Source organism: Hesperophylax consimilis, chromosome 3, assembly GCF_061612785.1.
Source record: "Hesperophylax consimilis isolate HC1 chromosome 3, BYU_Hcon_1.0, whole genome shotgun sequence".
In the NCBI taxonomy this organism is placed as follows: domain Eukaryota; kingdom Metazoa; phylum Arthropoda; class Insecta; order Trichoptera; family Limnephilidae; genus Hesperophylax; species Hesperophylax consimilis.
The window spans coordinates 21,669,881-21,687,745 of record NC_142838.1 but is presented as its reverse complement, the minus strand read 5'-3'; the positions used below and the strand labels follow the sequence as shown (position 1 = coordinate 21,687,745).

The 17,865-nt window shown below is 34.7% G+C and overlaps 1 protein-coding gene across 2 annotated transcripts in view; it reads right to left on the bottom strand.

Moving 5' to 3' along the window:
• The window catches only part of LOC149425125 (low-density lipoprotein receptor-like), a 398,591-nt gene extending 383,215 nt beyond the window's left edge, over window positions 1-15,376 (bottom strand). For both annotated transcript variants that reach the window (XM_089649356.1, XM_089649348.1), the window contains exon 1: window positions 15,219-15,376. In XM_089649356.1, the coding sequence (XP_089505482.1) occupies window positions 15,219-15,342 (124 nt within the window). In that variant the 5' untranslated portion in view covers window positions 15,343-15,376. The remainder of the gene's footprint in view (window positions 1-15,218) is intronic.
• Window positions 15,377-17,865: the final 2,489 nt, after the last annotated feature.

The following is a 17,865-nucleotide window of genomic DNA, read 5'->3' as shown; positions in this document are numbered from 1 at the left end:
GTAGAATGACTTTTGAAGTTTGGCGTATGTAAGCATGCACCTTCGACGAGACTCAAGAATAAGAATTTCGACCAATGTATGTACTTTCGACAGCGATTTTCGAACGGCCTGGATTGGAGAATCGATACCCTGGAAAAGCAAACCGATACTCGAATTATGGGAAAGGAACGAAACAATTGCAAGCGGTGTTTCGCGTCATTTGTTGTTTGGCTTGCGTTTCGGCTCGCAAATTTATTCGCACCATACCATCTCGGCGTATTCGGAAGACATAATAAATGCGTGCTGATAATCTGTACACTATACACGGTTGACCTTTTTGGTGAGGGAACAAATCGTTTTTACGATAAGTGTATCCCTCTCTATTACAACATTAACCACTAGAGACGTAGGTTCACTATTTCTAAAGAAAAAGCTTAAAGTCAATTCCAACATTATATATTCTTATTTTTGAAGAAAAACTTCTTTACGCGCGTCATGCATTTTCGAGGACCGGAGTAAAACCGACTCATGACCGTCACGAAAAACGGGGATCATTTCGCTATAGGAGCCTAGCTAATATTATATACCTAGTTTAGGTCAATCTCCAAACTCAGCTTCGCGGTCTAGAGGCAGAGCACCCGATTTTCGTCGTGAAAAACCGAGGTTCGATCCCCGCTTTAACTATTTTTTTTTTTTTTTTTGGGATTTTTTTTTAATACGAGGAAAAGTGATAAAATGCTCTCGTGCTGCGACTTTGTCAGGCATACATATAAGAAAATATATACATTTAAAAAAAAAATTACATAAATTTGTTAATTTTAACCGATAGTCTCCCGAAATGTCTAAATCCATTTAGTGAGACTCTAGACCGGCAGGTGATCACTCGAGTAATTGGCTAGAATTAACGGTCGGTACCTATATGATATTTTTGTCGAAATATAGCTTACAAATCGAGCCGGTAGAGTCGCTCGGTATTTTGATTAATTATTTTTATTTTGAATCAATAAAATTACTAATCAAGGCCGATAACGCGACTAATTATTCTCGCAGACGTGCGTGACAAGTTTTTTTAGTAGAAAACACACCCATTATTAATTAATATACGGACAAATAAACGGAAATATTTTTAAAAACGACAGATATGACTTCACACTGCCGATATATCTTCTATTCGACCCTATATAAAGCGTTAACGAGACGTTATGTGATATTATTCATTTGCCGTGTTTGAAAACGAAAATTTACACGTTAAAAGTCAATTGAGGAGTACACGTTATACGCGGTTCTCGTCGCGCGAGATACCTCTCCTCGTAGTCTAGAGGCAGAGCGTTCGACACTCGTTATGCAGGACCCGGGTTCGAATCCCATATTTTTATAACTTTTATTTTTTTTTATCACATGCTACTTATAAATATGTCAATATTAGGAATCTAGTTAAACGTTCATTTTTTAACAACACGCCTATAAATAAATTTACGCTTTTTAAAACTATAATGTATAGCATTGTAAATAAAAATAATTGTAAATAATATGAAATGAAAAGAGAGAGAGAAAAATACTAAAAGTTTTACTTCCGTCGTGCGTTGGCTTGCCACACACTGTATTTTTTTTTCACTTATAATGTATGTGATAAAAATATTGACAGCCAACAATAGTTTTGGTAAACGAAACTTACTTTATAATCTACGCGTTGCTAGATACATTATTAAAATAAACTTTTTGCAAGTTATGTTTTAAAATATTAAAACGAATCATTTGTTTGCGCCTATGAATAAAGTTGTCTGTATAAAAACTAAATTCTTTCAAGAAAGGCATACCACTACAACATTGTATTAAATTAAAGAATTGAGTTTTTATACGGACATAACTATTTATTCATATTTATATTACGAATATACGGGGGCATATATCTTGTACAAGGTGTATTAAAAGATTTGCGATCTATAATCGCGTAGATTATAACGTACGTTATGTTATAAAAATATTATTTTGTGGTTTCTTATTTCCTTTTGTAAGGGTGGGCTGTCTGTTGACGTTTGGCAGGGGGCACGGATGATTTATCTCTACGCCACTGATACAGTTGGAAGAATTAACTAACCACGAAATATTTTAAGGTTGTTTCTTTTCCATTTTATGTTATTGTTTTACTTATTGGAATAAGTTTATATATTACGCTTTATAAATTGATATTTAATACCAAGAAAATAAAATAAGAATACTACATAGCTATTTATTTTGATAAAATCTATATGATACGATACGATATGATATGATGGTATCATAGTACACTATCAATCCTTTTCTCAAGCTGAGACCATGGTAATCGGCCTTATTAGATATTTAAAAATAATGCTCTTTATTCAACTCTGCTGTCTCATGCATCCCCCGAGGAGATAAGAATGATCAAAACTATTAAAATTCTTACCCCTATTAAAAACATAAATGTAAAGTATTATTTTTTCAATTTAAACCAACTGCTTTTGTGGTTTTTTAGCAGGTACATACAGACAACACTTCATACAATGAGACGGTTAAGTTAATATAACACGGTTAAGTTAATATAACAGAATAGAAAAATTAAAAATATAAAAATATAGTTGCAGTATAAGCGTTATATATCAGACAAGTACAATTGAAACAATATTATCCATATTTAGCATACATAGGTAGGTACAATTTACTTTATATTTTTAAATTTAACTTTGAATTCAAATTAGCTATACAAGGGCCTCAGTAGGTACATAAAATTTGTGTCCAATAGCCATTTTCTTAGATTATATTTGACTTTAATGGTACATAAGGTATTATTTTTGATTGACATTGATAGATTATTAGATATCTTCGGCACAATGGAGTTTAGAGTTCTTTCTCCATACTTATGTACATTTCGGAATCACTAATCCATCATTTTGAGTGAATCTTGTGTTATGTTTATGGTAGACTCTTACCTTATACAAGGAATTCGACGGTATAATTTGTTGACTAATGATATTATACAACAATAATACTCTAACAGGTAAAACATTCAAAGACTTGTACATTATTTTGATGTTAATTCTGTGTGCATTTGTGTAATTTAATAATGGAGTTTTGTAACGTTTGTATATAACTTACATTTGTTTTACGTGAATGTCCCCAAGACGAAATTCCATATCGGATAGTGGATTCGGCCAGAGATGAGTAGATTTTTAGGTACTTATAGGCATAAAGTATTTTATTTTATAAATCCTACTTACTATAGCCCTTAAACGTTTACAAACATTTGTAATGTTGCAGTGTCTGGCAACACTGTACAAGCGGTTTGGAACTGCTCGGGAATGCCGAGCCCTTCCGAACCGGTAGCATTAACTACGGGCGCTGACGGAGCAGCGCCAGACGGAAAACCACCCCACTAGCGAGCACACGTTCTTCTTCTTCTTCTTCTTCGATGGCGCTACAGCCCATATCGAGCTTTGGCCTCCTGCAACAGTCGCCTCCAACTCCTCCTGTCCTCAGCGGCTGACTTCCAGTTTGTCACCTGGAGAAGCTGTGCTGCATCCCCTCTTACCTCATCTTCCCACCTCAGTCTGGGTCTTCCCACTTTTCTCTTTCCACCTGGGTGACCAGTCAGAATTATTTTTGGGACGCGTGTATCCGGCATTCTCTGTACATGCCCAGCCCATCTCAGCCTGAGGAGTCTCATGTGTGCAGAGATGCTAGGGGCCTTATATATATCGTACAATTCTATATTGTGCCGGATACGCCACTGTTCGCCCTCTTTCACGGGTCCACATATTCTTCTCAGCACCTTTCTTTCAAAAGTATCCAGCATTTCAGCCATCTTTATTGTCAGTGTCAGCGCCTCACATCCATATGCCAATACAGTTCTTACAATGGTCTTATATATGGTTATTTTGGTTTTTCTGTGGACACTACGTGACTTAAACACTGGCAGCAAAGAGAAGTATGTTTTGTTGGCTGCTGTGATTCTCCTTCTGATTTCTGCTGGATCCTCATTGTTCTCTGTCAGGCTGGAGCCCAGGTAGGTGAATTGATCGACCACTTCATACGAGTAGTTGTCTTTAAATAGTGCACTACTTCTTCTTCTGTGTGAGGGGTTCCTGCTCTGTACCATCATTCTTGTTTTGTCACCATTAACTCGCAGTCCTACTTCCCGCGCCGCTGTTTCTAAAGGGTCGAAGACCTCCTTAATGGCTGAAATTGATCTTTCGACAATGTTGATGTCATCCGCATATCCGACAACTTGACTGCTCTTGAAACAAATATTGGAGCCAGTGTCTATTAGTGTTTTTCGTATTATATGTTCGAGCACAATGTTGAAGAGAGTGGGAGCCAGACTGTCCCCCTGTTTAAGTCCCTGTGATACTGTAAATTCTTCCGACAATTCTCCGTCTATTTTGACCTGACATCTTGAGTCTGACATTGTGGCTTTTATGAGCCTAACCAATTTAGGTGGAATCTGGAATTGTAGTAGTATGTCATATAGACACTCCCGATCTATGCTATCATATGCTTGCTTGAAATCAATGAATAGTTGGTGTATGTCTATGTCAAATTCCCAGCACTTTGCCAAGATCTGTCTGACGGTGAACAGTTGGTCTGTTGTGGATCTACCGGTGCGGAAGCCTGCCTGATACTCTCCCAGTAGGTTTTCTGCATATTTATCAATTCTTTGTTTCAGTATCATGGTGCAGATTTTATATGCTGTGCATAGAAGTGATATTCCTCTATGATTTTCGCATTTTAATTTGTCACTTTTCTTGTGAATTGGGCATATTATGCTTATTTGCCATTCCTTTGGGATTTTTTCCAGTGTCCATATTTTAGTTATTAAATTGAGTAGCAGATTTCTCAGATGCTCATTTCCATATTTGAACAACTCTGCCGGGAGGTTGTCTTTCCCAGGTGATTTGTTGTTTTTAAGTTTCTTTAGTGCAGCATTTATTTCTTGCATTGTTGGTGGATTCGCTGATTCTTCATTACTTGATTCAGTGGGGATGTTGGTAGGGTGACTTCTCAGGTCGCTATTAGGGTTGAGAAGTTTATAGAAGTAGTTTTTCCACACTGTTTTTATTCGTTCCTTATCTGATATAATTGATCCATCAGCGTCTTTGCATAGTGTTGTATTCGGTTTGAAACCCTTCTTGAAGAAGTTTACTCCCCTATATGCTTCTCTAGGATTATTATTGAGAAAGTCCTGTTCCATTTTTAGCAGTATAGCCAGCACACGTTACCAACTAATATTGTACAGCTCGGTTGTAATTGCTTTTATCGTAATAAATCTGTAAACGAACCATCAGAGTTATCAATCTTCTAACGAGCCTTGAGCAACAGAAAAGTATACTAATACCACAGAAACATTACAAATGTGTACATCCCATTTCATGTAGCAGTCAATAGTTACACTTAGATTTTTCAATTTTATTTTTTATATTAACTCCACACAGGAGGCCCTGAAGAAAATAATTTCCCTCAGGGCCTATGTCATCTTTGGGGATGCTGTGTGGAGGGTCTTTTTGTGGAGAGGAAGGAGTGAACATGGGTCTTGAAGAGTCCCATGTTATAGGAGGGAGGAAACACAGAGGCCGGCAGTTCGTTCCACAGCCGAGCTGTTGAACTTAAGAACGAATCGTAGAAGCGACCCGTTCTCATGTGACAAATGTCAACCGTGTACAAATGTTGGGCGCGCGTTTGGCGTGTATCCCGACTACGCACCGGTGCCGAAGGGATCAATGACGCTAGTTCCTCAGAGCATCTTCCATTGTAATACCGATAGAACAAGGACAGCATACCTGCCTGACGCCTGTGCTATAAAGATTGCAGTCCGTTTGTTAAGATTGGGTTATCTATCAAACGGACCGCCCGTTTTTGCACAGAGTCAAGGGTTTTTTCAGGTATTTAGGGGCTTCGGACCGGAGATGGCTGCCAAATTCGACAGTAGGGCGCACTTACGATTTGTACAGGGTCAGCAGTTGTGTACTATTAAAGTATCTGCGGGCCCTGTACAGTACGCCCAGCTTCTGAGAGGCCAACTTTACTCTGGCTTCGATGGAGCCCCCGTACCTGAGCTGGTCACTTATAGTTACACCAAGCATATCAATGGAAGGCCTGTTCGGAAGATTGCTTCCGTTGAAGGAGACTAGATTATCATTTGGATCCCTATTAGACGTAATCAGACATACATAATTAGATATACATATTATTCGACAAATTCAATGGTTCCACAGCAACAGGGCTGTGCAAAATTTTTATGTATGTAGTCAAATATTTGTGTATGTAGCGAATGCGTTTCATTATATCTGGCGTGTGGAGATCTTAGTTTTTTTAGCGTTTATTATGAGGCCCGCGTCATGAGAAAAATGAAGACAATGATGGTAGTTCTTATTCGAAATATGATATAGTTAAAATATGACCGAAGGAGATAGGGTCCCATTGGCTCAGTTGGTAGAGCTGTGCCCTGGTAAGGCAAGGGTCGTGGGTTCGAGTCCTAGATAAGACCGTATCTTTTTATGATTTTTCTGTTTCAAATTTTCGTTTAGGAATCGCTAATATTGTCTTCAATAATTAAATATTAATATTACTTGTAAGAGCCTTTAAAGACTAGCCATCTGTCTATCTGTTACATATACCATCGCGGGAAAGTGGTGGGCCACCTTCAATATACATTTAGAGATAGGGATTTGAATAGCTTTTTACTGAGACTGCGTAGTTACAATTGTACCTTCATATATTTTGTATGGAAAATGTGGTAGGTAATATAATTGGATTAAAAAATATATTTTCGTATCTTTTTCCGATTTTACTGTTTCAAATTTTCGTTAAGGAATCGCTAATATTGTCTTTAATAATTAAATATAAACATTACTTTAAGAACCTTTAAGGACTAGCCATCTGTCTATCTGTTACATATACCATCGCGGGAAGTGGTGGGTCACCTTAAATATACATTTAGAGATAGCGATAATAGTTTTTACTAAGACTGCGTAGTTACAATTGTATCTTCATATATTTTGTATGGAAAATATGGTAGGTAATATAATTTTATTTAAAAATATATCATCTTTAGAAAAGGTATATTTTTTTCACTCATCTCGTCTTTGATAATTTACGTTCAAAATGTACGAAGATACACTGTACCTGCGTCACCTGTCACAAAAATAAAATTATGCCGCCCGACAAAAATGATAAAACATAAAAAAATTTGATAAAAAAAATTCAGCTCCTGCTGCCATTACAAGCCGGACTCAACCTGAAATACTTAAGACTTATAATATTAAGATTCTTCTCTCCTTTATTACACTACGACAAGAGGTTATTTTACGAAGGTGAGAGGTCGTACGTCATCGTTTTAGTATCTTCTATCTTTTTGGTTCTCATACGTGACTCGTGAGAAGGAAGAGGACGACCGTCGATTACGTAGTACGACCTCTCCCTGGGACTCCTATATTATTTATCTAACAGAATTAAGAAGCTTATTAACTGAGAAATAAAACGTTAAAAATTCATAGAACATCACTTTGTGTATAAAAGAATAATTTATTAGTTCGTTCCTGAATTCAAGAGGATTGAATCTTGTTAGGTAGGTAGGGAAAAGGCTTTTTATTATGCAGGAGCGTCATTGTAAGGTGTATAGGCATTAGCAAATGGAAATAATATTTATTTTTTGGAATAACTTTATTTAGTAAAACCTCAAACTGTAATATTTAAATATTGAAGACAATATTAGTGATTTCTAAACGAAAATCTGAAACAGAAAAATCAGAAAAGGATACGGTCACATCTAGGACTCGAACCCAGAACCCCTGTCTTTCCGGGACACTGCTCTACCAACTGAGCTAATGGGATCTTATCCCCCTCGGTCACTCTTAACTGTATCATACTTCGAATAAGAACTACCAACATTGTCTTCATTTTTTCACCGCACATTTTTTTTATTGGCAACTATCTTTATGTATGATCGCAAGATTCAACCCGAACTAAATGCAATCTAGACAGCGTCTTTTTAGATAAACCTATCTTATTTTTTTTATTTTTAATGTGCGACATCTATTGACTTTTCTGCAAGTCTAGAGAGAATATTTATTTTTTGGAATAACTTTATTGAGTAAAACCTCAAATTGTAATATTTAAATATGAAGACAATAGAATAAAAACCTCATACCTTTTTCTTTTCGTACTATTATAATTTACCGTTTCGTATAGACGACTGGTTAGACGTTGCCATCGTGGCTGAAATAAACTCATAATGAACTGTCGTGTTTTCTCGAGCGGATTATAGGACTTTCGAACAATATTTTCATAACTGGCTATATTAATATACACCTAGAGCGTGCGGAGTCACCAAACACTGTTAAATTTACTGACTTGTTAGATTGCTTCGGATGCCGTCAATGGATTAGTGCTTCAACTTACGTTGCAGGAGGATCTTTGGATTTTTTTTCAAAATTAAGCGGCTATTGTAGATGTAGGCCTATCAGATCATCCATTAATTTGATTTGAACCCACCGAAAATTCCTTACGAGAGCAAGGCGTAGGCTTAACATTGACGACTTCCTGTTAGAATAAAAATTTTCTCAGCCTTGCACACAAAGCGACTGAGATGCTCTGGTGACTGGTTAGAGGAAAAATGTTGGAGCTGGAAGAAATGTATTCGTAAATTGGAAAGGTCTTAAAGACATCTGGGAGTTACCTCTTCTAGTAGCATGAATAATTGAATCATTTGGTCTTCTATCCTACCGTTATGCTGATGACCACCAGAAATAGACAGTCTGAAAACACTCACAATTGAGTGTCTAGAATATAGAAGTGTTGATATTTAAAACCATTTAATTTTATTTTCTAAACTGAGTAACTCTGACATTAAGAATAAACATACTTTGGAATAAGACATTACTTATCTCCCTCTTTCCCCACGAAAAAAAATGGTTTGTGGCTCTTTTATATCAAGGTACGTTATTTCAAACTAATAAATTTCAATAAAAAATATTAAAATGTCATATTTAAGAAAATTTTAAATCATTTGGATAGGTATTAAGAAGGCACTCAAAAGCTCAGCCTTACTTAACCTTCGTCGGGCGGCATAATTTTATTTTTGTGACAGGTGACGCAGGTACAGTGTATCTTCGTACATTTTGAACGTAAATTATCAAAGACGAGATGAGTGAAAAAATATACCTTTTCTAAAGATTATATTTTTTAATAAAATTATATTACCTACCATATTTTCCATACAAAATATATGAAGGTACAATTGTAACTACGCAGTCTCAGTAAAAACTATTCAAATCGCTATCTCTAAATGTATATTAAAGGTGGCCCACCACATTCCCGCGATGGTATATGTAACAGATAGACAGATGGCTAGTCCTTATAGGCTCTTACAAGTAATGTTAGTATTTAATTATTGAAGACAATATTAGCGATTCCTAAACGAAATTTTGAAACAGAAAAATCGGAAAAAGATACAAAAATATATTTTTTATAAAATTATCTTTATATGTATATTAAAGGTGACCCACCACTTTCCCGCGATAGTATATGTAACAGATGGCTAGTCCTTAAATGCTCTTAAAGTAATGTTAATATTTAATTATTAAAGACAATATTAGCGATTCCTTAACGAAAATTCGAAACAGCGAAATCGGAAAAAGATACGAAAATATATTTTTTTATAAAATTATATTACCCACCATATTTTCCATACAAAATATATGAAGATACAATTGTAACTACGCAGTCTCAGTAAAAACTATTCAAATCGCTATCTCTATATGTATATTGAAGGTGGCCCACCACTTTCCCGCGATGGTATATGTAACAGATAGACAGATGGCTAGTCCTTAAAGGCTCTTACAAGTATTTAATTATTGAAGACAATATTAGCGATTCCTAAACGAAAATTTGAAACAGAAAAATCAGAAAAAGATACGGTCACATCTAGGACTCGAACCCACGACCCTTGTCTTACCAGGGCACAGCTCTACCAACTGAGCCAATGGGACCCTATCTTCGGTCATATTTTAACTATATCATATTTCGAATAAGAACTACCATCATTGTCTTCATTTTTCTCACCGCACATTTGTATTGGCAGCTATATTTATGTATGCCAAGGGTTTTGAGTTATAATAATAATAATCCATTTAGAATCGTATGAACCTGCATACGGTGTTAGGAAGCATTCACACTCAAATAATATTCACAAAATTCCGCTGCAGCTGGAAGCAGGAATCTTCTGCACAGTATTAGAGACAATGTCATGTGCAGTGTGTAAGCGAGTACATACGGTAAATTTAAATAATACAATAATTAAATGAGATAAGAGAAAAGAGGTGTCAGATAGAGTATTTCACTGGTTACCAGGCAGTCACAAAGAGAAAGTACTCGTACATGGCGATCGGCCTGGCTGTAAAAATGTTTAAGTTGTTTCAAATTCAGGTCTCTACGATTTCTGGAAAAGTTATCGTAATAAAAACGCAACAGTTGCAATAACTGTACCTATACTGCTGGACAAATGTTAAAACATGGAAATCCTCACGGTGTCTGGAATATCATGAAGTTTTCTGTTCACAGTCTCGACTTTGAGATCCATTCAATCGACTCCCAGAGTTTTACATACAGTTTTAAGCCTAATTAAATTCTTAAGCTGAGCCCACAGGTAAATTTAGCTTATAATTTGTTTACTTAAGCTGCCTTGTGGCGCTGCGTACGGCGCTTGTAGGAAAAAAGATTTGAAAAATATGCTTGGAATAAAGGGGATTTTAACGAAGATTTGATAATATTTGGGGGGTGAGAGGAATAAGGTAACTAGCCACGGGGAAGCCCAAACCCGTGCGAGCTAAGAAAGAAATGCTATAGATTGTACCTTCTTGTAATGTAAAGACCAACAAAATAACGTTTTGTATTTGATCAGTATTTTTTTTTCCGAATTAAATCAGTGAATCGCCACAAAATTGACAATGGACAAATTGAATAATTCCTTATCCGAAGTACAAAAAATGTTACATATAATATAGGTTATTAAATACCTACTTACAAATATTATGATTACAAAAGAAATTTTGGTTTTGATTTATTAAATAACTGTTGTTGACACACAATTTTTTTTTTCTTATGGCGCTATAAAAACTTGAACATTTTATAAGTTGTCCCTGGGTAAAGTGGACTATCTTTGAGAGTGTACAAATATATTATTTGAAATTTCGTGAAACGACACGATAGCATTTTAACAATTTTACGAAACTGAAAAAAACTTGTTTTTATATGAGCACTTTATAGAGATGCGATACTTCTATTGAAAAATGGGGAAACCATTTCTTGTCTAAAACGGTTATCTTCTTGAATATCATAATAACATAACAGATATTATAATAACATATATTTTTTAATATGTTATAAATCAATAGAAATTCTAATGCGGGGCCTTAAACTTCGATTCTCATACCGTTTCAGCTTGTGGTCAAGTTGTGTCAAATAAAACAATTAAACAATTTCTGTAAGAATTATCATCTTTACGCTATTCAAACGACCTCTGGTAATAAAAATAATGTGGCCATTAACGATGTAATTTGCTTATCGCCACATTATCTTTAATTTTAAAAGAAAACTGGAGTCCTTTACATTTATATGCACGTACTTACTTTTTTAATCTGAGTGCCGCATGAGACTGTGGTATCCTCAATTTTGATAAGCTAGTTTAGTGTGGTAGGGAAGGAGATGGGGTAGAGGAAGGTGGGGGAGTACCAGGCTATTCAGATCTGGTCACCGAACACGGCTTAATTCATTGCAAGCAACGTTTTCTAAATGGTGATCTTACACAAGGGTGATACTGATAGTATCTTCCACTATTATTTATGAATACATTGTGGAGTAACACAAATTAATCAAACAACATTTACTTGCGCACACCGTGATAGAACTCGCGACCTTCTGATTACTCGACGAGAGCCTTACCCCTCGGCCACAGGGTCGCCGCGAAATTGATACTTAGTACTTACTACTTGGAAGATAAACTAATGCATTGAAACTTTAAAAACAACGCAAAGATAAGAAACTTATTAATTACCTACTTGGAAGATAAACTTTGCTTTCAATCCATAGAAACTGTAAAAACAATGCAAAGATAAGAATGCTTTTTTCGTCAAATAATTAATTACACCTTCTAAAAATAAGAAGTATAAAACAAATAATGTTGGTATGATGAAAACTTTTATGAATTTTATAATTACAATATTTATTTTATAAATATTTCTATATAACTCTTACATTTACCACAGTGCGTATTAAACCCTCTGACCCATACATTCACCTTTTAAAAACCTTTCGACCTCGGTTGAAATAATATCCAAGGCCGCACATTCGCTAATCTACAATTTAACAATTCTTAAATTCACATTTAAAATGAAAAAGGACATTTAAATGGACAAAAGTAAGCTCCAAAGGCTGTGAAACCATTCAGCAACCCTTAAGCATAAATCTAATGCAAAAGGACATTGTTGTAAGGTAAAAGGTCGTCCCTTTGGGAACGAATGGCAGCAATTACTTGCTTAATCATTTATAAAGAGAGGTATTCCATGACCACCCGCTACCCGCTGGGCCACCTTTTAAATTAAGAAGGAATAAATTTTCGTTAACGCATAATAAATTAGTCGTAATTACACTGCTCAGGAAACATATTAACACTCTTATACTTTCTCTTTTGCCATTGACTATGTACCAACTAATTACGGTGGAGGTAGCCCGTGCTATTCTGGCATTGAGATTCTGGGATCTTTTTGTGATTTTCTTTTCCAACTATACACATGTGGGCTCTGCCCCAAAACTAACCTAACTTTTAGTCAAGATCGCAAACTAATTAATTAATTTATTATACATTACATGTATATTTGGTTCATGGAGTTCATTATTGTAAGGACGGGTTGTTTCACAGAATTTGAACAAAGTTTATTTTCAAATTCAGTGAAAATTCTGTTTTTATTTAAGTTTTGTGTAATAACTGACCTTTAATGATATAATAACAGAACTTGAATAGAACTTTCACAGAACTTGAAAATTTACTTTAAAATGTGATGAGTTATTCAAATTCTGTGAAACAACTGACCCTAAGAGTGACCCTTTAAAATACATTTTGTATTTATTCATTCGAAGCGTAAATTATAAGAATTTTATTGAAACCAATGAATTCACTTATCGCTATCTTATACAGGGTGTCTGAGGGTAAAGTGCACTAACTTTGGAAGATGTTTCTACATTATTTGAAATTCCGTTTTCTTTTTTTTTTCATTCAAAAGTATTTTTAGCGAAAGAAAATTTTTTATCTGAAAACTATCCTCAAACTTTTTATTTCTAAAATTATTATTTTTTTACTTGTACTACTATCACAAAGAATCAATCACCTCCAAGTTAGTGCACTTTACCCACGGACACCGAAGCATATAATGATTGAAAAGTAAAAGTAACGCCAATCATAATTTATTTTATTATAATCATATTTTTTTATATAACTTTACACAAAAATTTCCCAGCCCCCAGCACAACGAGACTATTGCACACACTAAACAAATATGTCACGGGGAAAGGGAAAGAGACGATTTTGATGAAGTTGGGAAGTATACGGCTACTGTTTTTCCGATTCTGAATTTAGTATCGCTTCTGACCTACCTTCCATCATAAAGTTTCAATTAAAAATATTATTTAGTTACTGAAGACAATATTAGCGATTCCTAAACGAAAATTTGAAACAGGAAAATCAGAAAAAGAGACGGTCACATCTAGAACTCGAACTCAGGACCCGTGCCTTGCCGGGGTATTGCTCTAATAACTGAGCTAATGGGATATCTTCTTCGGTCATATTTAACTGTTTCATCCTTCGAATATGAACTACCAACATTGTCTCAATTTTTCTCACTGCACATTTTATTGTCAGCTATCTTTATGCAAGATTCAACCTAAACTAAATGCAATCTAGACTAGACAATGTCTTTAGATAAATATACATATTTTTTAAATGTGCGATATCTATTGAGTTTTTCTGCAAGTAAAGGATGAATATTTTATTTTTTTGGAATAACGAATAAAACCTCAAATTGTAATAATTAATTGTTGAAGACAATATTAGCGATTCCAATTATTCTGATTGTTCTTTTTCAAATTTTCGTTTAGGAATCGCGAATATTGTCTTCAATAATTAAATATTACAAGGTTTTACTCATCAAGTTATTCCAAATGAATACAATAAAAATTACATTTTTGTTTTTTTTTTAAATTACCGAACTTTGAACCTGCGCATTGTACAATAGAGGATTAAAAAATCAAACTTTCATTTTTTTGCAGTCAATTTATAATGGTGATAATTAGCGTGGTGTAAGATAAAATAAAAATATATATTCAATTAATGCATGCATGATTGAGACAACATAATAAATCAAAAGATACAACGTGTTGAAATTTTAAAGAGTGCTGACCCAATAACTACTTTATTTATTCTTAAGGCCAAGGTTAAACGATTATATTATAAATAAATCGAAATGTTCAATAAACAATTGCAGTAATCTTTATGGGATATTTGTTATTTAGTCTGTAGACGTGCGTACTTATCTTATCTGCGCCAATTTTAAAGAATATATGCAAATTTAATAAGTTAAGTAGAGTCTTTTAATTTAGAAATTTATAGAGGTGACCTCCATAGCATAGTGGTATCCGGATCTAGCTTTGATAGGATGGTAGTGAAATCGATTTATTTGCACCAAAAGCGTACGAATAGGGAATTTTCATTAAAGTCATATATTGGCACTGCCTGGTTAAACCACCTTGAAGTGGATTGTTGGTCCCTTCAAACATCGTCTTTGTAGTAAATATCAAGACCATTGCGTGTGTGTGTGGATTTGTGTGTGTGTGTGTGGGTGAAAGAAGTGTAAAAAAAATGGATGTGCTTGTTTTTGTAAATGCTGCAGACGCATTAGTATATTTAAATAGTAATATTTTTGGTGATGCCTACAAACATTTTTCATAAATGTCCTGTGTATGTACCAAATTTTATTAGACCTAGGTCAATGAAATTATTATTTGTTCAAGAAGGAATGTTGACATTTCAAATAATGCCAATACTACGCAAATTAAGGGAAAATTGCGTTTCTTCTCACTATTTTTTTGTCGAATTATCAGTAGACGAAATAACTATAAATTTTTAAAAAAATCACGCGGAGACTTAAAAATATTTAAAAAATTGACACTTACCTTACCATTATCTCCGTAAATGGTATAATTCTTGATGACGATGGAGACTTCGGTGACAGGGGTTGTCTCCTCGGAAGCTGTTGCCGATCCGACCACCGCCAAGAGGACCAGAAAAGCCGGGAACCGCATCGTGCACCGTGTCACTACAACTGCAACTATTTTTTTCGCAAACGACTTTATATTATGAATCCGAACATTGCCGTCAATGACCATTCAAATGCAATTAAATTTAACCCTTTCAAACCAGAACATTATTTTTTAAATGCACATCTACTATCGATTTATTGAGGATATTTTTTATTTTACCATTATTTTATGTTTTTTACCGAATTTACTTAATTTTTACAAAAACATATCGATATTAAAATTAAATTACACTACCATTATTTTATTTCAGGTGTAAATTGTTTTTGCTTGTAGTGGATTTACATAATCTTTTTGCGTTCATCTTCAATCGATTTCAATCTTTTCTAATTTGGTCTAAATAGATTTAAAGAGTTCATTACTGATACAAAACGATCCAGAAGAACAACCAGTTGTAACTGAGACCATCACATAACCGACATTTCAATATTTTAACATTTTATCTGAATTTGGAAAAGATAACCAGAATGAAGAAATAGAGCCAAAGGGGAGATTTTGTCCCATGCAAAAAACTAATAATACCTTAATAAAAGGGTTTATTACATTCTGTGTTCAATCATTATTTACGTCTGTAGCACAAACTGGACTCTCTCTTAGAAAATTGTGATAAAATAGGAAATCATAAAAAAAAATTCAGGTGTCACCTTGTGAGATAAAAATATTAATTCGTAGAGCAGAAGAAAGAAAAGCGATCACATACACAGCATATAGTGGTCATATTTCACCGACCAAAAAATCCTTCTCAGACGTCTTGTATAAAAACGAAAAATATAGAAGATACTAGATCGATGACGACACGTGTAATAGTCACAAAGACTATTATAGTCAGTGGTCACACTACTACTATAATGGGACCATAACAGGCTTGTTGTACGGCTCATCTTCCTTTTTTAGTTTAACTCGACACAGGAGGCCCTATGGAAAATAACTTCCTCCAAGGCCTATGTTTTCTTTGAGTGTGCTGTGTGGTGACTATTTTTAAGAAAAGGAAGGAGGCGTAGTTGAGGGAAGGAAACATGTATTAGAGATCTAAGGGGTCACTGTGACCAGGTGTGATGGACGTATGAATTCATCCCTCCCGCTGTTGTGGAAGCAATCGGTGGAGAGGGTCCAGCTGGAGAAGTCAAAGGGTCTTTCTCATCCGCCACCAAGACCTGGACAAACCTCAACCCATAAACCCAGGTGCCTCTGCTAAGTAACCAAACGAACTCATACCCGCTTCCTAAGCTGGAAATGCTGAAAATGGATCACCCTGGAACGAGCAAAAAATATACTATAAATTATTTCGTTCTGATTGTGAAATATCAGAAAGTGTAGCCCCCTAATTGCAGCCAGGTTTCATTGCAAAAAAATATTTTCCAACAACCAATTTATACTCATGATGAAAGAAAAAGGGGCCTTTTTGGCCCGGAGCTCTTTATGCCAGTATTTCAAAAAGTGTTTGAATTTCAATTAATTAACTCTTATTCTTGCTTTGTCATGTGAAGTTTATGCGCGTTTTCGTAAATATTGTATAAAGGAATTTGGAAAAGCCAACGTACAACAGAATTTTTTTTTCGAACGAATTTTCTATGCATTGAGTTGCAACACTAGTTGAGAAAGGGTTTGGACTGTGCACAATTTGCGATTGGCCGAGCATTGAGCCTGCAGATAATGTGCACTTAAAGACGCCCCTTTTGACCCAATTTCGATTGTGTTTTGATTTATCTCGTTCATAAAATTCATATCGTTGAATAAAAATAAATATATTGCTGAGGAAAAAAACGTTGACTCCGCATCACTGCAGACGCTCATGTTTTAACATTAAATTTGAAGGCGATGATGATTGTCTAAATCCACGAAGTGGGTGCCTAAATCTATAATACGTCGATAAAATTAACGACTATTGTGGGATGATTTATTTTTTTGTGGAAACGTTTAGCAGCTAAAAATAACCCAGTAAATAAATATTTTACAAAATATGTCTATAAAACAGATTTTTAAAATAAATTACTAAATTACCCTCGTTGCGATGGTTTTCTGTTTCAAAGCGAATTATACCATAAATAATTTATTTAAGGCGATGCACTACGTCGTGTAATATTTTAAATCGAGCCGCTATCAATAACACACCTTATGTAGATGGCGATAAGGCTTAAATTCCCGCTTCACACCAACCACCTGTTTTGATTTATGCAAGAAAAAAACATGGCCAAAATGCCTTTAATTTTATTTTTTGGATGTTCAGGCACAAATATTTTAATGTTTTTCGATAAATTTGTAACTTAATTTGCCACATTATACAATAACACCATAACCGAAAATAGGTTCGTAAGTAGGAGATATTGAACTTTAAAGCAGTTTTCATAGGCCTATACATTATTTTTTTCTGTGCTTATAAAAAGATCTATCTAAAAAATACTCGATTATTTCAGAGGCCAGGATGTATTCTACTCGCAGTATTTAATTAAATCATCTGAAACATTTCTAGGCGACCAAATTTTCAAACCAAAAATATATGATTTTAAA